The sequence below is a fragment of the Somniosus microcephalus genome, chromosome 2 (genome assembly GCF_052327205.1).
Source record: "Somniosus microcephalus isolate GS21.2 chromosome 2, FLI_Smic_1.0, whole genome shotgun sequence".
NCBI classification, from domain to species: domain Eukaryota; kingdom Metazoa; phylum Chordata; class Chondrichthyes; order Squaliformes; family Somniosidae; genus Somniosus; species Somniosus microcephalus.
In genome coordinates, this window is record NC_140988.1 from 69,160,920 (window position 1) to 69,184,360 (window position 23,441).

Here is a 23,441-nt window from a genome sequence, read left to right on the forward strand (position 1 = left end):
AGCGAGGCGAAAATATCTTCAATCTGCGGAAGTGGATATAATACGGTGTGAAGGACCGGGTTCACTGTTACCTTAAAGTCCCCACAGATGCGAACCTTCCTTGGTTCCCCAGGCGTACTGCTCAACGACTTTTTCATCACAGGGACGATGGGTGTAGCCCACTCATTCCAGCCTACCTTGGACAGTACACCTGAACGTTCCAGACTCTCCAGCTCTGCTTCGATGGCTGGGCGGATCGCATAAGGCCTTAAAAAATTTTGGGCTTGCATTTTCTTCAATTTTAATCGTCGCTGTCATGTCTTTTAGTGTTCCGTGTCCTTGCTGGAACACTTCTTTCGCGTCAGTTAGGATCTTTGACATTCGCCCAGGTGTGACGTCGTCATCCTTTTTTCAGCCACAGTCAGTGCCTGTATGGAATGCCAATCCAGTTGTATTTTCCGGATCCATTCACGTCCCAGTAATGGTGGTCCTCCATCTTGCAATACATACAGGTCTAGTTTTGGTGTTTCCTTACCGTTATATATAACGGTCACCCTTATTTTTCCTTTGGGGTAGACTTTTTGCCCCATGTACATCTTCAAAATAATTTTTGTGTCTCTCAAGGGTATATGTGAGAACAGCCGCTCATAGTTCCGTCGGTTTATGACTGTTAGGGCTGATCCTGTGTCCAATTCCATCTTTACCTGGACTCCTGCTATCTTGAGAGTGACCCAAATGGTTCGGTGATCCTTCATTGTGATCACATTATGTAGTTTCAGACAACTCAGCTCCCTGCTTTTGGAGTTGTTATCACTCTTTTGTTCGTCTGAACTATTCTCCGTCATCTTATGTATCTTCTTGTACTTTCCTTTGGTAGGTTTCTTATTGCTGGTTTTCCCTCCCGACCTGCAGACTCGTGCTATGTGTCCTACTTTTCCACACTGTCTGCACACTTTGTCTTTGAACCAGCAATCATTCTGGTCATGTGTTGTTTTGCCGCAGCGATAGCACTTCTCTGTTCCATATGACATTTCGTTTGTGCCATATTCTTGCGGTCTCTGTTGTATCTCTGCAGTGCCCCGTGCTGCTGCTTCATATGATACCGCAATGCTGAAAGCCTTTTCCAGCGTAAGGTCCTTTTCAGATAAATGCCGTTTCTGGGTTCCTTCACTTTGAAGCCCACACACAAACTTGCCCTTAAGGTATCTGCCAGTCCCGCTCCAAACTGGCAGTGTTTCGATAGTTTGCGCAGTTCTGTTAAATAATCAGCATTGCTTTCATCCTTATGCTGGTTCCGTTTGTGAAACTTGAATCTTTCTGCTATCAGCAGCGGTGTGGGGTTTAAATGTTCCTGTAGTATTTTTACTTATGTCTTCAAAACTCTTTTCCATTGGCTTCGTTGGGGTTACTAGATTTCGTAATAAACCATACGTCTTTGCACCCATTAAATTTAACAATACCGACGCTTTCTTGTCACCTGACACCTCATTTGCCTTGCAGTATACCTCTATTCATTCGACATATGTAGTCCAATCTTTGACTTCATTGTCAAATGCGGTGATACTGCCACTCTTCGGCATTTTGGGTGTGGTTTAAAATGGCGTCTTCCAATGGCTTAAAATGGCATCTCCCGTGCTTTCCTTCCTCCCCCGCTGCTGCCAACACTGCTCCCGGCGGTTCTCTTGGCAATGGCGGCGCCCTGTAGGTTTCGCGCGCTTCTCCTGCGCTGCTGCCAACGCCGCTCTCAGCAGTCCTCGTGGCAATGACGGCGCCTCGCGGGTTTCTGTGCATCTCTCTCTCCCTCTCTTTGACGCTGCTCGGCCTCTGAACACTGGCTGCGCCCTGTGCGTTCTGCCCTCTCTCTCTCTCCCCTGTCGACGCTGCTCGGCCCTTTGCTGTGCCGCTCGGTCGGGCTCTAGCCCGCCGCTGTCCGGGAAGGGTCTGCGCACTACCTGTTGCCAGCCCATTTCGCTGGACCACCTCGACTGGAAAGCCAAGCCTGGCTCTCGACAGCTTCCCCCGCAATTCTCGAGTCTCTGCTGGATGACTGGGCGGTTGCCCGTGGTCGACGCCCGAGTCTCTGGCCTTGACCTCCAATCCACTGTTCTCCAGGAACGAATCCCCGGGAGGTGATACAGAGTTGCAGGTAGGTTCGAGCTTGCCTTGTCACCAATGTTGTGTCCGTGTATAATAATACACAGACTGCAGGAGAACGGTACAACAGGTGTTTACTCAACGGGGCTCACACTGGAACTGATCTGCTATATACAGGTGTGGTCACTGCCGGTACTGCAGTATACATGAGCTGTAAAAGATAGTTCCCCCCCTTAAAGGTATATACATTACAGGCCTCATAACATATTTTAACCAACCAATTAGTTAAGTGATAAGAAGCACACATAGAATCATAGAAATTTACTGCACAGAAGGAGGCCATTCGAGTGATTCGACCAATCGTGACTGTGCCAGCCGAAGAAGAGCTATCCAGCCTAATCCCACTTTCCAGCTTTTGGTTCATAGCCCTGTAGGCCACAGCACCTGAAGTGCATATCCAAGCATCCCTTAAATGTGATGAGGATCTCTGCCTCTACCACCCTTTCAGGCAGTGAGTTCCAGACCCCAACCACCCTCTGGGTGAAAAAAATTCTCCTCAACTCCCCTCTAATCCTTCGACCCACTACTTTAAATCTATGCCCCCTGGTTATTGACATGGCAACCCAGAGTGAAGTACTACTTTATATTAGAAGAAAAAGAAAAAGAATCATATTGGAACCTCAGATATATCCATTGGAGATAAAGCTGGCCAGATCCATGAGATGGAAAGAACAGGGGGGTCTAAACGTGACATCACTGCATCCATTTTATGGGCCTAAAACAGATGCAACAATAATCAATTTAACAGTGAGGAGGCCCGTGCCTGAGCTACACTGGAGTTCAGGCCATTGCTAAATTGGTTGGGGCTTTTTTTTTGGCAGCCTTGGTCAGTTCCAGATCTTAAGCAGTTTAATCAGTGGTCCTTAAAATGTACTGCTTATACCAATCTAGGAGGGGCACTAAAATCAGAAGAGGCAGCTCAGAAACTACAGAATGAGATGGACAATATGGCCTAGAAATTGGATATGGTCACGAAATGGCCAGTGTTAAGATACAGAAGTGTTAAGCTGTGCTACGTCAAAATGGTCTAGGTAGCACACAAAATTCGTGCTCAGTCCTCATTATCAAGATTGTAGTCTTGATTTCAGCACTAAAACAGATGCTCATTGACTTAATGCTCAACAGGTGGGCCAATATCAGGGCCAGTCTAATTCCCAGTCATGTTTTGGCACAGGCTTTATTCAGTACTTAAAGGGGATGTACACTGATGATACAGCACCTCACTATCAATCCACTTACAACTTCAGCTAGAAGAAGACGGCAGTGGAAACACGTGGTGGAGCCTCAGCACAGGGAGGGAGCTGCAGATTCTCCGATACGGTCCTTGAGGCACTGGTCATGGCCGTGGAGAGGAGACGAGCTATCCTCTTCCCACACACTGGCAAGAACCCCTCGCCATACACCTCGCGAAGGCTGTGGCAAGAGATAGCTGCCTATGTCACGGCCAGCACTGTGGTGCCAAGTTCGGCCATCCAGTGCCAAAAGAAGTTTAATGACTTTAGATGGCAGGTCAAGGTGAGCAAAGGCTTCATACCAACAATCTCTACCTATCACCACTCAGATCTTACAATCAGAGCTTCACCTCACAACCTTACCACTGCTGCAACACTCACACCCACATCTCACACCTTGCACACACTGATAGCTATTCATCTATGGCAGGCACATCACCCAAACACATTGCATCACATTCACTCACACACTTCTCTTTTTCTTGCAGGCCAAAGTCACACATAACCGGAGGGAGCAGCGGCAGACAGGCAGTGGGCAAGCTGACATCCATGACCTCAGCCAACTGGAGGACAGAGTGCTGGACATCATTGGGTGGCAGATCATAGAGGCCGTGGCAACCAGTGAGGTTGAATCCCTTGGGGACAACAACGGTATGCTCATTCCTAACCCACCTTTTCACATCCCACTTTCCCCTCATCCCACAATCTCGTCTCACTTTCAAGCTGCTGATGTTGTATGCATGCACATCTTGCTTCCCCATGCCCCCTCCCCTCACCATAACCCGACTCTTGTGCCTTTCTGTTTTCAGATAATAAACAACTAGCACCAGACCAGCCTGTCCCCAAGGTGATGCATGAGAGTGAGGCAGGAGAAGAAGAAGAAGACATAGCGTCACTGAATCTGTCACTTGCAGACACCAGCTAAGAAACTGGCATTGCACGTACTTTAAGAACATAACAACATAAGAAATAAGAGCAGGAAGAGGCCAAACGGCCCCTCGAGCCTGCTCCGCCATTCAATAAAATCATGGCTGATCATCGACCTCAACTCCACTTTCCCGCTCGATCTCCATATCCCTAGAGTCCAAAAATCTAACTATCTCAGCCTTGAATATACTCAAAGACTCAGCATTCACAGCCTTCTAGGGCAGGGAATTCCAAAGATTCACAACCCTCTGAGTGAAGAAATTCCTCCTCATCTCAGTCTTAAATGGCTGACCCCTCATCCTGAGACTTTGCCCCCTAGTTCTAAACACTCCAGCCAGGGAAAACAACCTCTCAGCATCTACCCTGTCAATCCCCATCAGAATCTTGTATGCTTCAATGAGATCACCTCTCATTCTTTAAAACTCCAGAGAGCATAGGCCCATTCTACACAATCTCTCATCATAGGACAACCCTCTCATCCCAGGAATAAATCTAGTGAACCTTCAAGGCAAGTATATCCTTCCTTAGATAAGGAGACGAAAACTGTGCACAGTACTCCAGGTGTGGTCTCACCAAGGCCCTGTACAATTGTAGCAACAGGCAGTTTTTAGCCTAATCCCTATTTTAAAGCTTGAAGTATGGGATTCCCGACGGCTCCAAACCACACCAAGTTAGAGGAGTCGGGCTGTCGGGTTGAAGGACTTGGAGGGGTCGAGATGTCGGTGTTCAGGTGAGTGATGTGTGCATGAGTGCAAAGGTAAGTGTGTTTGGTGTGTCTAAAGTGTGTAAAGAAGTTTAAATTACCTCTACTTACCTTTACAGCCTTCCTTCCTTTAGGTTTCGGGAGTCCATCATCTAACCGGCACAGAAAGCAGAATGGCTGCGATCTGTCAAAAGTGACAGCCTGCAGCTTCCTGTGCCGGTGAGATTTCTAACTGAATCTGTGTAGAAGGACTCAGGTTAGAAGTAAGAGTGTCAGGCCTAGAAATTCAGTATAGCCACTTTTGGGGCGGAAAAGTCGGGCGGCCGGTAAAGTTTGCGTCCGGCGCAAAGTCGAGGCCACTTCGCCGATATTCAGTAGCTTCGCCCTAGGAGTTTGCTCGAGCGCTAAAACTGGCGTTACACAACTATCTTTAGGCACAAAGCCGGCGGTGCTGAGCTAAACCGCCGAGGCCGGGTGCAGCGCAGGTGCGGTCATTTCTTGATTGACAGCAGACACCCTGGCGCCGGCCAGCTCTTAAAGGGGGAAGGGTCGAGTTCGTCTGCTGCCACGCCCTGGACACTGCAGCCCTCCAGCTAGGCCTAAACACTGCTGCTGAACAGAAATAGCGCCGGGAAAGATGCAGAAGGCCCGTGAACGAGCGCAGCGCTTCACTGGCCATGATTTGAGGGTGCTGGTTAGGGCTTTGGAGAGGAGACGCAAACTCTTGTTCCCGGACAGTGGCAAGAAGCCTGCCACCAGCGTCTACAGGAAAGCCTGGAGGGAGCTCGCCCACAGGGTCACATCCAACAGCGAGGTCCCCAGGACTGGTGTCCAATGCCGGAAAAAGTTCAATGACCTCACAAGGATTGTCAGGGTGAGTCCCCTTTCCAGTGTCCTCCTCATCCTTGCATGTGCACCTCACATTATGGGCAAAGGGACCTAAAAGCCCTAATGGCCAGCCCTCATCCAGCAGCTATGGGACTGGCATGAACATCAATTGCGCATTCTGCACTTTACACACTGGCCAAGCTATTCGACCATGGGAGGCAGTGCACACAAGATCAGGGCACCACACTGGCCAAGCTATTCGACCATGGGAGGCAGTGCACACAAGATCAGGGCACCACACTGTACTTAGAGGCCATCCTTTCTCTTGCAGGCCAAGCTGGCACACAATCAGAAGAGCCGGACTGTGACCGGGGGAGGCCGTCCCCAGATCCAGCAGCTCAGTGACCTTGAAGAGCGCGTGGGTAGCCTCATGGGTGCCCGGGTGATTGGCCCCGTTGCATCTGGAGATGCTGACCCTGTTCTGGGCACCAATGGTAAGGACATCACCTTTTGGACCTCTCTCGTCCCACTTGCGCTTCAGATCTACATCCTTTGCCACTGTCCGACCAATGCGCTGAATGCCACCACTCATGCCTCCCTCGCTGACGCCCTCTCCTCACTCTGAAGCTACTCTTGTGCCTTCCTGCTTTCAGATGGTGAGGAGGAGGTCCCTGAAGCTGCCAGTGACAGCCCCTCGGAAGAGGAGGAGGAGGAGGAGGAAGAGGAAGAGGAAGGCGGCCCATCAGGGGAACCCTCAGCCGCACCAGGGGATGCCAATGGAGGGGATACGTCTTCCCTGGAGGAGAGCCAGGGGGAAGTGTCGCAGGGGAGTGTAGCTCCTGTGCCCAGTGGCGTGCAGCAACGCGGGAAGGGTCGGGCAGCTCGGCGGCCTTCTTCCCAGAGGGGGGAAGGGTCGCAGGGGAGTGTAGTTGCTGGGCCCAGTGGCATCCAGCAACGCGGGAAGGGTCGGCCAGCTCGGCGGCCTTCTCCCCAGAGGGAGAGTCCGGCCTCCAGTCCGGAGACGGTCCTCGCCAAGGAGGTGCGCCTCCTCGATCAAATGTCCGTGGACTCGGATCGCCGGCACACCGAGTTCATGGGGGTTGTGGCATGGTTGCCTGAGGCCATCGAGTCCCTGGCTCATAGTGTGGCCGATTTCGGCGCCTCACAGGCCAGGAGTTTCGAGCAATTCGAAGCAGCACAGGCCGCGAGTCGGGCTGAATTCGGGGCAGCACAGGCTGCGAGTCGGGCCGAATTCGGGGCAGAACAGTCCGCGAGTCGGGCCGAATTCGGGGCAGAACAGTCCGCAAGTCGCCAGGTGATCAGTGGTGCCGTGCAGTCACTGGCTGGTCTGATGCGGGCACAGACCAGGGCAGTACGGGCACTCACTGCTGCCACACTCGCTGTGTCAGCCAGGCATCGCCAGGGCACCCGCCGCGCTGCAGCAGCACAGCGGTCTGTCCTTCAGCAGATTGCTGCGCATGCTGCAGTGCTGGCCCGGGTGAGTGCCAGTGTCTCAGGCGAGCAGCGAGAGCCTGCCATCAGCCAGTTTGCCCCCATTCCTGCAGCCGCCACTGCCACTCCCCCAGTGGAGCTGCGATGAGCTGCTGGAGAGACTGCTGCTGCCCAGCCACAGCTGCAGCAGTCACCAGCCGGCCCCTCGAGGGCCAGAGCTCGTCTAGGCCGACCCCCAAGGGCATCTGCCGTCATGCCATGTGCCCCTCAGGAGCCTTCCCCCAGCCTTGCAGCAGCCACTGGGCACACTTTGAGGAGGAGCAGCAGGGCGGCCAGGGGCTGCAAAAGGCTGGTCAAGGAATCGCCCTCGCGGGCCACAAAGTAGAGGGTGTGGGCAAATGTGTTTTTATATGGGGATGGTTGTTTTGTTTATGGGGATGGTTGTTTTTGTAAGGCCGAGGATGAAGGCCATTTTTGTGGAAATGTTTTGTTATTCCTCCCCAGGTTGTGGGAGTGAGTCATGTTTGTGACTGTTTTTTGGGTCTGTTGTCTGTTTTTGGGTTTCATGTGGGAAGGGCCCTGAGTTTGTTCAATAAAGCATTTTATTTATTCAGCTTGTCCATGTTTGATGTTTGAAGTGGTTGTTGCCTTAACCGGCTGAGGGCTTGCGGAGCGGCTGCATTCAGGTCCCTTCATTGCCACAAGCCATTCCCTGACAGGGGGCCTAGAAGTGACGTTCAATAAGCCGCCGACGGGCGGCCCTTGGACCTTGTGCCTCCCTCCTGGGCTGGTACTCCTCCTCCTCCTCCTCCTCCTCCTCATGCTCCTCCTGATCCTCCTCCTGAGGTGGTGCTCCAGCGTGAGGTGGCAGTGCCTGAGTCCTGCGGATAGCCAGGTTGTGCAGCATGCAGCAAACGACCACGACCTGGGAGACTCTCTCCGGCGAATACTGCAGAGACCCTCCGGAATGATCCAGGCAGCGGAACCATTGCTTGAGGATGCCAATCGTTTGTCCTATGATGTTCCTAGTGGCTTGATGGCTTTCGTTGTATGCCTCCTCAGCAGGGGTCCTGGGCGCGCGGAGCGGGGTCATGAGCCAGGTACACAAAGGATAGCCTTTGTCCCCGATAAGCCATCCTCTTGGGGGAGGCTGTGCCTGGAACATGTCAGCCACAGTAGTCTGTCGCAGGATAAATGCATCGTGGCTGCTGCCTGGAAAGCGGGCATTGACAGCTAGGATGCGCTGCCTGTGGTCACACACCAGCTGTACATTGAGGGAATGGTAGCCCTTCCGGTTGCGGTAATCCTCGGCATTGTCGATAGATGCCCGCAAAGCCACATGCGTGCAGTCAATGGCGCCCTGCACCATGGGGAAGCCCGCTATTCTCGCAAATCCCACTGCACGCTGCTGCTGCTTCTCCAGGGTCATGGGGAAGGAGATGAATTGGTGTCTCCTTCTGAAAAGGGCATTGGTCACCTGGCGGATGCAGCAATGCACGGCGAACTGGGATATGTTAGCAATGTCCCCAACAGCGGCTTGGAAGGAGCCGCTTGCATAGAAGTTCAGAGCCACCGTGACCTTCACTTCCACCGACAGAGATGTCCTACACCTCAGCTGTGGACGCAGATCTCTGTGAAGCAGCTGGCAGATCTCTGCAACCACCTCCCTTCTGAAGCGCAGCCTCCTAACACACTGCGCGGCAGGCATGGTGAGATAGGACACCTGCTGGCGGTATTTCCTGAGTGGGTAAGGCCTAGGTTGCCGACGCCTGTTGCCCCCTCTGCATCTAGCCAGGGCTGCCCCTCTCACACAGCGTCTGCGAGCCCTTCGCACATAATGCTGAAACTGAGGGTTGGCACCCCATGCAGCCCCCATAATATACTGGCAAACAATGACCTCACAATGAAGGCGAATTGCCAAGCTCTGGCCTGAAGCCAAAAATACCTCTCTTATGTTGGGCCAAAGCAGTAAACTCTCTTCCTTGGTCTCTGTCCAGAAATCCGTTGCACAAGAGTGATTGCTGCAAAATGGCTGGCCTTTATAGTTCAGGGTAAGTGCCCTTTAATTTGCGCTCCCCGCGGCCCGCATGGCCTCTGCTGCGTTCCAGTTCACAGTTCTTAGGAGCGCCACGCCCACATTGGGCCGGCACTAAATGTCTACTGAAGTTGGGCGTAGGTGCAGATCGCGCTGCGCCCGGCCGCTAAGTGCCTAGCGCTCGAGATCTACTCCTCCTAAGGCGCTAACGGCTGGCGCACGCAACTGAATTTCTAGGCCTCAGTGTTTGACAGCTTCAAACAGCTGTGAAACACTGATATTTCATCTGTCAAAACGTCTTGACAGATGAAATTTCAGTCTGTGACATCACCTGTTGCCAGGTGGCCCTTAATTGGCCTGCTGAGCCCGCTGGGCGGGCTCAACAAGGTCAATCAAGTTAAGATCGCGTGGGTTGGCCGCCTCTCGATGGAGGCGGGACTACAACCCCGAAAGTTGTAGTCCCGCCTCCTTCCCGACTTCTGATTGAAAATTGTGTTCTCCTCACAGCTTATTGTCCCACCTAGCTTTGTATCATCAGCAAACTTGGATACATTACACTCGGTCCCTTCATCTAGGTCATTAATATAGATTGTAAATAGCTGAGGCCCCAACACTAATCCCACTAGTTACAGCCTGCCAACCTGAAAAAGACCCGTTTTCTGTCTGTTAACCAAACATCTATCCATGCTACTATATTACCCCCAATCCCATGAGCCCCAATCTTGTGTAGTAACCTTTTATGTGGCATCTTATCAAATGCCTTTTGGAAATCCAAATATACTACATCCCTTTATCTACACTGCTAGTTAATTCCTCAAAAAACTCTAATAAATTTGTCAAACACGATTTCCCTTTCATAAAACCATGTTGATTCTGCCCAATCATGTTATGATTTTCTAAGTGACTTGATACCACTTCCTTAACAATGGATTCCAGCATTTTCCTGATGACTGATGTCAGGCTAACTGGCCTGTAGTTCCCTGTTTTTTCTCTCCCTCCTTTCGTGAATAGTGGTGTTACATTTGCGACCTTCCAATCCGTTGGGACCATGCCAGAATCTAGGGAATTTTGGAAGATCAAAACCAATGCATCCACTATCTCTTCAGCCACCTCTTTTAGAACCCGAGGGTAGTGTAGATGCGGGATCAGCACAGGATGAGGCACCGGGGACGAGTGGGCTGCAACAAGGCCAGGGGGAAAGGGTAGCTCGGGGACCAGCTCCCTAGAGAGCGAGTTCACTCGCGAGTTCTGCTGCACAGGTCTCAGATGAGGAACTTGATGGGGTGGCCTTCAGTAGCAGGGTGATGGGCATGCAAACCGAATTGCTAGGTGCAATGGCAAACATCTTGGCAATGTCAAGGAGTGAGGAAGAGTCCGCCTCCAACATTTTATGGGGCTCTGCAAAGAGCTTGGAGCCCAGGATTTCCAGGCTTGAAATAATGGAAGACTCCTGAGGGGACCGTGTCGAGCCAGTCAAGATGGTGCGTGTGATGGGTGATGTCGTGGCTGCCACTACAGCACAGGCAAAAGCAACCCAACGTCTTAGTGTTGCAGTGGCAGCGCCGACTAATCTCATGAAGTCTTAGCTTGATGCCAGCCAAGCTCAGAGTGCTGCCATCATGGCTGGGTTTACCAGCGTCGACCAAGGCTTTCATGGTGTCGCAGCAGGCCAACAGATGGCTAGGAATGCTGAATTACCGCCCCGGGGGAGTGGCAGTGGGTCAGTGGAGCTGTACCCTGCTGTCCTCTATCAGGGTGACAGCATTCCTGCTCCCACCACTGCCACTCCGCCATTGCCCTTGTCGCTGCCTGTCAGCCAACCAGCCCAGACTGCTGCCGCACATGCTGAAGTGGTACAATCTGCAGCTGGGCCTTCTAGGGTCAGAGCTGCTCCAAGTCCTCCTGCAAGGCCATCTGAAACTCAGCAGCCTTCCACCAGCGATAGTGCAGCCACTGGGGGAGCACTTCGTAGGAGTGCTAGGACAGGAAAGGGCACCCGAATGACCGGCACAAAGAGATTGCACAATGGTGATTAGTTCATATCATAAGGGTCAAATGTGTGAATTGATTTTGAATAAGTTTATTAATTTCATTTGGAATCTTTTGTGGTGGCTCTCATTTCAGCTTTGTGCCCAGGAGGACACTGTGATATTCCATGACAGAGGGATGGTATGATGGGGATGTGGTGAGCAACGGGGATCTGGGGTTTCATTCACTGGAATCGAAGTCTGATGAGCCGTTCACGGACAGGCCATCGTTGGCCGCCTGCCTCCACCCTCCCTCCTCATCCTCTTCCCGTTCCACCTCGTCCTCCTCCTCCCCCTCGTCCTCCTCCTGAGGTGGTCCTGCAATCCCTGGTGGCAAGGGCTGGGCCCTCATGATGGCCAAGTTGTGGAGCATGCAGCAGACCAGCACGAAATGGGACACCTGCTTAGCCGAGTACTGGAGGGCTCCTCCCGAGCGGTCAAGACAGCGGAACTGTTGTTTCAGTAGCCCGATGGTCTGCTCGATTATGTTCCTGGTGGCAGCATGGCTCTCATTATATGAGTGCTGGGCACGAGTGGTGGGGTTGTGGAGGGGAGTCACGAACCAGGTGCAGTGCAGATAGCCCTTGTCGCCGATCCTCCCTCGAGGCTGATGTGGTGGCTGGAAGATTGCTGGCACACCGGACAGGCACAGGATGAAGGCATCTTGACTGCTGCCAGGATAGCGGGTATTGACCATCAGGAATCACTGGGCATGGTAGCACAACAACTGCACATTAAGCAAGTGGTAGTCTTTGCGGTTATAGAAGATCTTAGGATTGTTATGCGGCGCCCTCAAAGCTACATGGGTGCACTATGGGGAAGCCCACTATCCTGGAAAAGCCACACGCATGCACGTTCTGCTTCTCACTGCTCAGAGAGAAGAAAACATAGTCCCTTTCCTGGTGTAGAAAGCCTCTGTGACCTCCCAGGTGCAGTGATGGATGGCAAACTGTGAGATGTTGGCCCAGAAATTCGGGTCCCAACACGTGAGTACGCATGGGGTACTCACGCGTCGGCCCAACGAAAGTGCCGGTTCCCCTGAAAGAAGGGGTTCAGTGGTCGAACGCATGCGCCGGAGAGGCAGCACGTGCGCATTGAACCTACGTTTCTTTTGCAGGTTTTTCTGGGAGGGTAAGTCTCCAGCAGTTACACTTTTAAAAAGCAGGTGCAAGGCCTGCTTTTAACAAGGTAAGTGGTGAATTAATTAAAATTAAAACATTTTTTCCACTGGTTTATTATTTTTAAATACTTTAAAGAAAGGTTTATTTTTAGCCCCGTTAGAAAATGTAATTAATTAAAAAAAAATTAAACTATTGTTTAAATGTAATTTATAGTTATTTTTAAAATGTGATTTTTTTTTAACATTTATTTGAAGTTTTAGTGATGTTTTGGGGCTTGTAGTTTTTATAGGTTTTGACAGCTCTTCCTGTCAAACTTATGAATGAAGCATTCCCTGCTACCATTGGCTCTCCATGGCCCACATGATCCCAGGGGACGCATCAAACTAACTGCGCCCCTGGGATACGCAAGCACTGTGGGCCGGCAGTTGGAGGAGGCCCAGAATCGGAATCCCACGCGGGCCCACAGCTCAACGGCCGGCGCGCTAGGTAAGTGCAGGTCAGGGGCTTGCACCCGCGGGAAGCCCCCGACCCGAATTTCTGGGCCAATATCTATGTCTCCTGCTGCAGACTGGAAGGATCCTGCTGGCAAAGAAATTGAGGGCCTCGGTGACCTTGACTGCCACTGGGAGAGTCATAGTTGCCCTGCTCTCAGGCTGCAGGTCTGGTTGCAGGAGGTGGCAAAGTTCTGTGACCACCTCCTTGGTGAAGTGAAGCCTCCTAATACACTGCTCCTCGCTTAAGTTGTTATAAGATAAATGCACTCGGAAGACTCAAGGGCCTAGAAATTCGGTTGTTTGCGCCAGCGGTTAGCGCCTAAAGAGACCGAGAATTGGGGCGTTACCCAATGTTGGGGCGGGCGCAATGAAGATAGCGACAACACCCATATTGACTATACATTTAGCGCCTGCGCTAAGTGTTTGCGCGCGCCCGCGATATTGGGTGGCGCCCGGAGCCTTTACGCCTAGCGCGATTAGTGACAGTTCGAAGGAGCATTAGCAGGCCCTTCTCGGAGTTGGGGGGGCACTATTTAAAGGGGACAGCTCTAGTATAGAAGCTTCAGCCACTTGGCCTGTTCATTGCGATCGTTGGTGGAGAGAGTTGGTGAGCTACTGTGGAGGAGAGTTTTTGGAATTTAGCATTAGAGTACTTGGGACCCTCAAACCTGTCCGGAGCAGTTGGAGCACTAGACCTAACAGCCTTTTGACCAACTGGCATCGGAATGGGAGATGCTTTGGAGGGCGATGGCCTCATGGCCGAACACTATGAAGCGGCAGAGAGACGGCGGGAGAGAGGGCCGGGATTGGCCAGAAGGAGGAGGGGCAATGGAGGTCGGCCAATCCGAGGGTATGCTGCGAGGGTCCTTAGGCAGCGGGTGTCATACCTTGACATGTCGGAGGAGCAGTGTGTGCGAAGGCTCAGAATCGGGAGGGACGTTGTTACTGAGCTGTGCCACCTGCTTGCTGAGGATCTGCAGCCGCGTCTACGGTGCAGGACCTCTCTGTCGGTGGCCGCTAAACTGACTGTTGCCCTCAATTTTTATGGCAACGGATCCTTTCAGTGAGCCATTGGGGACATTGCAAATATCTCTCAGGTTGCAGTCCACTGCTGCATCCGGCAAGTTACAGCTGCCCTTTATAGGCGAAGGCGTCAATTCATCACCTTCCCTCTGACCCTGGAGAAGCAGGCGGAGGAGGAGGAGGAGCATGCGGACGAGGAGGAGGAGGAGGAGGAAGATGGAAGGGCTCCTGAAAGTGGAAGGGCCATCCGTCAGAGGCTCATGAGGACTCGTATCGAGGCCCCTCTGGCGGAATGATGAGTGTCTTTACTCCTGTGCACTTTGGATGTTTGAAAGCCGCTGAAGGCCAGCATCACTGTAATTAGTCGCGTACACCATAGCACATTAAAACTTCTCTTTATTGTCACAAAAGTCTTTCATTACAGCAAAACAACGTCATGTCAACAGAAACCATAACTAACAAAATAACAGTTAACTCTTCGGCAAAGCTGCAAAACTAAACAAACTATTTCCAACAATTCCAACAGGTGAGGGTCTCCTTGAATTTGGCCAAAGAAACGTCTCAGCACCTCCCTCTACTGCTGGCCCCTTGATGGAGAACGACTTCTCTTTCACGGTCGGCCCCTTCCCTCCCTGCTGCTCCTACGTAATTGAACCCCAGTGGCGGGGTGAAGGCTGGGGGACGCCTGCTGACTGTGTGGAAGCGCAGAAGCCCCTGAGGGACGGCCTGGCCGACCTCTGGGCTTGGAGGGTGCGGACGCAGGATGCATGATCTGAGCATGGCTGGAAGCAGTGTGCCCTGCAGGTGGTGGCAGCTGCACTGCAGACGTGCCAGCGCTGGCATGTGGAATGGTCACCTGCCGAGAGAGGACACCTGCACCATTGTCGGACGACACACTGGCTCTCTGAGGGGACCGGCTCGGCTCATCCACCACAATCGCATGCTCCACTGATTCCTGGCCTTGTATGGGACTGGAAGGGCCCGGGGTGATCCTAGCTGATGCAGATAGGGTGGCTGCAGTGAGAGTTCGCGTTGCCTCAATCTGGGTGTGGACGAGGCCGGCAAATGACTGCGTGGCAGCAGTGAGGACCTGTGAGCCAGGTGCCAGTGCTTCAGAGAAGCCCTGGACAGTTCTTTCCATTGCTTCGGGCAAGGCCGGTGCCGCCCGCTCCACTGCCTCGGACAAGCCCTGGACAGACCTTTCCAGGGATTGTCCGAAGCCCTGAACAGTCCTTTCCATAGCGGCCTCGAAGCCCTGGACAGTCCTCTCCATTGTTGGTCCAAAGCCCTCGACAGACCTCTCCATTGTTGCCCCGAAGCCCTGGAGAGTCCTGTCCATTGTTGCCCCGAAGCCCTGGAGAGTCCTGTCCATTGTTGCCCCGAAGCCCTGGAGAGTCCTCTCCATTGTTGCCCCGAAGTCCAACACACTCTTTGCCAGTGTATCTATTGACTGAGGCATCCTCCCCACTGCAGCCATCTGCTCAGTGTGCCTGAGCCGGGCCTGGGTGCTCATTTCAGCCAGGCGACGCGCCTCCTCTGCACTCTGTGCAGCAGTCATCACTACCTGCCTTGCCCTCCGGGGAGATGGTGGCCGAACTTGCCTACCCCCCTTGCGTTGCTGCATGCCGCTTGTTTCGGCAACTGGCTGATCCTCAGAGCCCCCTCCCCCCTCCCCTCCAGGGAACTACTATCCCCAGTCTGTAGATATGTATGCTCCCCTGAGATTGGAATGGATGGTCCAGCTTCCTCCTGATCCTCGCTTCCGGAGGCACTGGCACTGGCAGCTTCAGGGCGTTGAGCCCGAGTTGGTGATGCATCATCTGAAAGCAGGGAGGTGGAAGAGTGGCTTTAGCAAAAGGATAGGTTGGCGGAAAGGCATGCCAGATTGCGGCACACTGAAGAAGCATGCTGGCGGGGGGACCAAGTGGAAGGAGACAGCTGAAAAAGGTGAGAGCCTTACCCTCGCTGTCGAGAATGGGGTCGGCAGCTGCAGTGGTAACAGGACCAGACAGACGTCCTCCAAGAATCTGGTGCACTCTCTCCTCGAGATCCGTGAGAGTGACCACTTGTGGAGGTCCGCCACCGGTTCGACGCTGCTCCTTTCGGATCATCGCCAGCTTGGACTGCAGGGGAAAGAAGGGGAAGTTCTGTAACATGATGCCTTGAGAGATCATCTCATGCCCCCCATGGTGCAAGGGCCCTTACATGAGGCCTTGAGAGATCATCTCATGCCCCCCATGGTGCAAGGGCCCTTACATGATGCCTTGAGAGATCATCTCATGCCCCCCATGGTGCAAGGGCCCTTACATGAGGCCTTGAGAGATCATCTCATGCCCCCCATGGTGCAAGGGCCCTTACATGATGCCTTGAGAGATCATCTCATGCCCCCCATGGTGCAAGGGCCCTTACATGAGGCCTTGAGAGATCATCTCATGCCCCCCATGGTGCAAGGGCCCTTACATGTGGCCTTGAGTGAAATGTCCATGTGTGTGCCCAGAAAGGGCCATGGGTGCTTGCTGACAGATGGCCAGTGGGGCATCATTGCAACAGGGTCCTCGAAGTTAGGTGCAGATGGAGGGAATCAGAAGTTTGCATAACCAACACTCACCCTAATGACCGGAGTGAGGTCGTTGAATTTCTTCCTGCACTGAACAGGGGTCCTGGTCGCCATGCTGCTGGAGTTGACCCTCAGAGAAACCTCCCTCCAAGATCGCCGGTAAGCCTTTTGATTCGGCCTCTTGCCATTGTCAGGATACAGAACATCTCGACGGCGCTCAACTGCAGACACCAACTGGTCCAGAGCCTCATTGCTGAAGCGCTCTGCTCTCTGTCTCACCTTCTCCATCCTGACCAAGTTTCTTGCACCAGAGAAGGGCGAGCGCCGATTCTGAGGCCTACAGGGCGTTGAGTGTGGCAGCTCAGGCTGACTGACCCACCCCTTTAAGAGCCGGCCGGCGCCTGGAAGTCTCGTGGTTTCCGGTAATTGAGATCACCTGCGCTGCGCCCGTCCGCGCCGATATTGGGTAGCGCCTGAACCTTTGCACCTTAGGAGCCCCGTGCAACGTCTGATTTCGCGCCTCAATCCCCTTTGGGGGCGATGCAACCCAATATCTCGCCAGGCAGCGATAACTTTCATCTGGCTATAAACTTTGCGCAGCGCCAGTTCTAACGCCTCAAGCGGGGCGATACCCAATTTCTAGGCCAAGGTGTTTAAAGCTGCCTGTTGCGAGCCCTCCTCCTCCTCCTCCATCTGTGTGCACCTTCTCGTTTTCTTCACTGTCTCCGCTCTCTCTCCCTAAGATACTCGAGTGTGAGGGGGACTGCCAGTAAAGCCCCCATGACTGAGCAAGTGTTGTGAGCAGAAGCCTTTAATTAAAAATGAAAGCATTCTCTGCTTGCAGCAACACTCCCTGTTACCTTAGAACCTTGAAAGAATTTTATAAAGCTGCTGGAGTTGCAGAAAGTTGCACAGAGCCAGTCAAACATGTCAGGTGCAAGTAGTTGCTGATGATCCCTTTAAATACCGCTGCTGGAGCCTCCTTCCTGCTTGTCAACGCTTGCTCAGCTCGACACACTTAAGGCCTGCTGGTAAGTGAAGCGGCAAAGTTGAAAATGGCAGATTGGGCATCAAGTGAGCATTGCACATTAACTGATGTCACGATCTGCATAACCTACATGATTTTTCGAATGTGGACATCAGCACTGCTGCCGCCCAGCCAAAAATGACAGTCGCCACGGGACCCGCCGGCAGCAGGGGGGAAGAGCAGCGGCTGCCATTTTTTTCCCCAAAATCTGGCGGTAATGGGTGCCGCTAAACCCCTGAATTTTTAGCCCGTACTGGTAAAACTTCAGAATGCTCTGGTCAGACCGCGCCTTGACTATTGCAGCCACTTCTGTTTGCACAAAACAGAAAAGACATTCAATCATTGAAGGCAGTGAAGAAAAGAGCTACAAGGCTAATCTCCAGTGTCAAGGTTCTGAGTTATCAGGAAAGACTGGAGAAACTTGGCTTTTCAACCTGGAAGGGAGGCAACTGAGATGATTTTACAGAGGTATACAAGATTGTTAAGGGTATAGAAAATAATTAAGACAGAATAATAGTTTAAATTAAATTGCAAGAGTAGAACTAGGGTTACTGTTACTCCAGTAGAATAGGTTCAAACTAGACAAGGCTACTTTTAGGAGAGATTAGCAGATTTTTCTTCACACAAAGATGTGATGATGAAGTGACATTAGAATGTCTCTGGATAGATGAATTAAGATGAGCCAAATGGTCCTTCTCATCTGTAATGTGATCTTGGGATATCGTAGCAAGGCCTTACTGTAGAGTGGTGCAATGCTGGTGGGAAATGTATTCATATCTACAACTTGCTATAGAGCAAGATTCAAATCTTAGTTGTGCCATCAATGGCACCAAGTACCTAGATCCATTCCCACAGGTATAAAGTGAAAATTGGCATTTTAATCAGCCTAGACTGCTTTCAATTACTTTATCATGTCCAGGCCAAGTTAACACTGGCAGAAGTCAGGGTGTAGGCTGTTTGCCCATTTGTGCTGGCAAGAAAAGACACATGGAAACTTAAAGAGAGGGAACTGAGTGGACTAGACACCCTTCTTGCATATATGAGGCCTGCGTCCAAATCCAGCCCAGATTGATGGGATGAAATTCCTCTCTGTCTTTTGGCTGTAGGGATCCTATCGAAATGAGTTTGGGGAAGTCTCAATCCAATTACTAGTGGATAAGGGCTTATAGCACAGAACTAGCCCTAATTTGGCAGCGCTTAGCAATCTCACTCAGATAGGTCAAGGATGGTTGATGCGAGAAATTAAAAGGAATACCGCACTGGTGTAGTAATGGATGCTCTTTTGAAGTTGGGGCTGAGGCATGTTGTTGGGCCGAGTGAGTGAGCTTTGCAATGCAGCTGTCTCTGTCTCTGCTATACCTGACCTGAAAAAGACTTGTATTTATATAGCGCCTTTCACGACCACCGGACGTCCCAAAGCGCTTTATAGTCAATGAAGTACTTTTTGAAGTGTAGTCACTGTTGTAATGTAGGAAACACGGCAGCCAATTTGCGCACAGCAAGCTCCCACAAACAGCAATGTGATAATGACCAGATAATCTGTTTTAGTGATGTTGATTGAGGGATAAATATTGGTCAGGACAGCGGGGAGAACTCCCCTGCTCTACTTTGAAACAGTGCCATGGGATCTTTTACGCCCAACTGAGAGAGCACAGAAGTGGCCTTAGTTTAATGTCTCATCCAAAAGACGGGACCTCCAACAGTGTAGCACTCCCTCAGTATTGCATTGGAGCGTAGACCTAGATTTTTGTGCTCAAGTCTCTGGAGTGGGACTTTGAACCCACAACTTTCTGACTCAGAGGAGAGGGTGCTGCCCACTGAACCACTGGCTGAGCTGGGATTGTTTGATGCCAACATTGGGAGCTTGAAATGGAAAGTTACGTTGAATGAGGGATAAATATTGGCCAGGACTCAAGGGATAAGTCCCCTGCTCCTCTTCGAGTAAATAAAATCTCATAACCCAAGAATGTGAGACAAAAATAAATTATGAAAATTTTAGTTACTGTATATGAACTTTTCAACACTACTAGTATACTGCAAAATACACTGGGTTGCTTATGACTGTAAATCTACAGCAGGTTTAAACTACAGTCATAAACAGCACAGCATATTTAGTGAAACATTTGAGAAGAAAGATATACGTGTCTCATCCTATTTCATACAAGAACAAGTAACATTGCTTCCATCATTATCTTCAGATAATGGAAAAACATGACATAAAACATACAACTATATCAGCTGACAATGTATTTAATCTATCATATTTTATACCAAGATTATTTAGAGTTGTCAGTTTTATAGTAATAGTACTGAGTGCAGGGAGAGTGCAGAGTTTTAAATAACTCGTTTATAGGCTTTTTGACCACTTTAAAATGAAAAAATCTCAAACTTGGGTTTTATTATCTTTCAAGTTTATTTATTTTTAAGGCTCATTAAAACAAGTTTAGCTTACTAATTCAAGCAAGTAAGGGCCTGACTCCAAATCAGAAGATCACAAGCCCAAGAGGACATTTGTTTGATTGCAGCTAAACCTCCCACATGAATCCTTGGTTCAGTGGGTAGCACTCGCCCCTTTGAGTCAGAGTGATCGTGGGTTCACGACCCCTTCCACAGGACTGGAGCACATAATCCAGGCTGACACTGCAGCGCAGTACTGAGGGAGCACTGCACTGTTGGAGGTGTCATTGTTCAGATGAAACATTAAACCGAGGCCCTGTTTACACTCTCAGTTGGACATAAAAGATCCTATGGCACTATTTCAAAGAATGGAGGCATTCTCCAGTGTCCTGCCAACATTTATCCCTCAACCAATATCACAAAAAAAAAGATTTATTTGGTCATGGTTGAATAGCTGTCAGTGTGTGCAAGATGTGGTGTGAATTTTGCAGCAGTGGTAAGGTTATGAGGGTGAAGTTAAGCTCTGATTGTAAGGTCTGAGTGATAGCTATAGATTGTTGGTAGGTGAATGATGAGGGTGTGGTTCATTGAGCAGTGTGTGAGGCTTGTGTTGCAGATGTTATGATATGGCATTTGCTGAATCCTTCACTCACCTTGACCTCCCGTGTGAGGTCATTAAACTTCTTTCGGCATTGGATGGATGAGCTTGGGACCACAGTGCTGGCCATCACATAGGCGGAATCTCTCGCCATAGCCTTCGAGAGGTGTGTGGCGAAGGCTTTCTGCCAGTGTGAGGGAAGATGACAGCCCGCCTCCTCTCCACAGCCATGACCAGTGCCTCAAGAGCCGTGTTGGAGAATTTGTGGGCTCCCTCCCTGTGCTGAGGCACCGCCATATGTTTCCACTGCCGTCTTCTTCCAGCTGAAGTTGTGAGTGGCTTGACAGTGAGGTGCTGCAGCATCAATGCACCTCCCCTTTAAGTTCTGAATAAAGCTTGTGCCAAACATGTCTGGGAATTAGATGGGACCACCTGTTGAGCAGTAAGCCAATGAGCAGTGGTTTTAGGGCAGAGATCAAGACTACAATCATGTTAATGAGGACTGAGCACAAATTCTGCATGATATTTAGACCATTTTGACCTGACACAACTTAACATTGTTGGGTCTTAACATTGCCTGTTTTATGACCATATCCATTTTGTAGGCCGTTAACTGTTACGTGTTTTAGGTGGTACTTTGTGTACATATTTTCGCCACCCGAGAAGTATATGCAATGTACAAAATGGATGGAGATTTGGCATAATCAATCTCTGGTCATTGTTCCAAATGGGTGGATCTGATTGGAAAATCCAGGAAATGTATCCTACATATAGTCACACATTGCTGTACAGTACAGCCACATTTCTAGAGTACTTCATTGGATAATGAGCACTTTGGGACATTCTGATAATATGCCATGTAAGTATTCTTTCTTTCCTCACACTTTCATAAGGTCAATTATCTACATGCAGGAAAGTATCTGTAGAACTTTTATATGCTTATTTATGTTTTAGAGCAGGAAATATTCCAGATTGGTTGATAAAGTCACAAAACACTTCAGAGATCACAACATTTTTATGTTTCTTAAACGTCTGTAAGCAAGATAAAAACTGAGAAAGTAATTGCCTTTCAAATCTGGAATATTATCTAAATTTCAGTAATATATTTAAGATCCACATTATACCAGATGGCATAAAAAACCTTGTTACTCAGCTTAAAAATACAACACAGTAAAATAGAGGCTACTATGAATATCAGTCATACTTTACCTTGTACACATCCAACTCTCCACAGCGGCAGCAGGCAGCGAGAGGCGGGACCTGTGGGAGACTCGGCGGCGGCGAGGTACAAAAGCGGCAGCGGGGCCAGGAGAGGCCTCAGAGCAGCGGCGGCAGGCAGCGAGAGGCGGGACCTGTGGGAGACTCGGCGGCGGCAATAAAAGCAGCAGCGAGGCCAGGAGAGGCCTCAGAGCAGCGGCGGCAGGCAGCGAGAGGCGGGACCTGTGGGAACCTCGGCGGTGGCAATAAAAGCGGCAGCGGGGCCAGGAGAGGCCTCAGAGCAGCGGCGGCAGGCAGCGAGAGGCGGGACCTGTGGGAGACTCGGCGGCGGCGAGGTACAAAAGCGGCAGCGAGGCCAGGAGAGGCCTCAGACCAGCGGCGGCAGGCAGCGAGAGGCGGGACCTGTGGGAGGCTCGGCGGCGGCGAGGTACAAAAGCGGCAGCGAGGCCAGGAGAGGCCTCAGAGCAGCGGCGGCAGGCAGCGAGAGGCGGGACCTGTGGGAGACTCGGCGGCGGCAAGGTACAAAAGTGGCAGCGAGGCCAGGAGAGGCATACCAAACTCCAGTCTGAGAGCTCGGAAGTTGCAGAGAGGTAAAATGTAGTCGGGGTGTGACGTCACCAGGGAGCAGGTAAGTGATTGGTTGGTGAGTATTTCTCTCTTTTCATTACAAGCTTGAATTCTGTGGTGTTAAATTTCTAGGGGCTCTGTGTTGTAGTGAGGACAATTGGTAAATAAAGCGCCATAGAGTATACCTGTAACTGGGGTATTGTATAAATTTTTAGATTAATTAAAGGAGTAAGTCATGGCAGGAGAGCTCAGACCCGTGTTCTGCTCCTCCTGCTCTATGTGGGAAGTCAGGGACGCTGCCAGTGTCCCTGGCGACCATGTGTGCGGGAAATGCATCCAGCTGCAGCTACTTGTAGACCGCATTGTGGCGCTCGAGCTGCGAGTGGATGAGTTTTGGAGCATGCGCGATGCTGAGAGGCTCGTGGATAGCACGTTTAGCGAGTTGTTCACGCCTCAGGGTAGGGCTGCACAGGGGGTGACCATCAGGCGGAGCAACAGAGGCAGGCAGGAAGTGCAGGGGCACCCTGCAGACATCCCCCTTTCAAACAAGTATACCAAGTTGGATACTGTTGAGGGGGATGACTCACCAGGGGAAGGCAGCAGCAGCCAGCTTCCTGGCACCAGGGACGCTTCTGCTGCTCAGAAAGGGAGGAAAAAGAGTGGGAGAGCAATAGTGGTAGGGGATTTTATCGTAAGGGGAACAGATAGGCGTTTCTGTGGCCGCAAACGTGACTCCAGGATGGTTTGTTGCCTCCCTGGGGCCAGGGTCATGGATGTCACTGAGCGGCTACAGGGCATCCTTAAGGGGGAGGGTGAGCAGGCAGAGGTCGTGGTCCACATTGGGATCAACGACATAGGTAGGAAGGGGGATGAGGTCCTGCATCAAGAATTTAGGGAGCTAGGTAACAGATTAAAGAGCAGGACCTCAAAGGTTGTAATCTCTGGATTACTCCCAGTGCCACATGCTAGTGAGTATAGGAATAGGAGGATAGAGCAGATGAATGCGTGGCTAATGAGTTGGTGTAGGGGGGAGGGTTTTACTTTCCTGGATCACTGGGCCTGCTTCTGGGGAAGGTGGGACTTGTACAAGTCAGACGGGTTG

At 51.2% G+C, this 23,441-nt stretch overlaps 1 protein-coding gene across 1 annotated transcript in view; it reads right to left on the reverse strand.

Annotated features, from left to right (window-relative positions):
• The window catches only part of gucy1a1 (guanylate cyclase 1 soluble subunit alpha 1), a 145,060-nt gene that overhangs the window by 77,942 nt on the left and 43,677 nt on the right, over window positions 1–23,441 (reverse strand). The window contains 1 exon segment of the mRNA XM_085963737.1: window positions 21,764–21,791. Coding sequence (XP_085819863.1) covers window positions 21,764–21,791 — 28 coding nt within the window.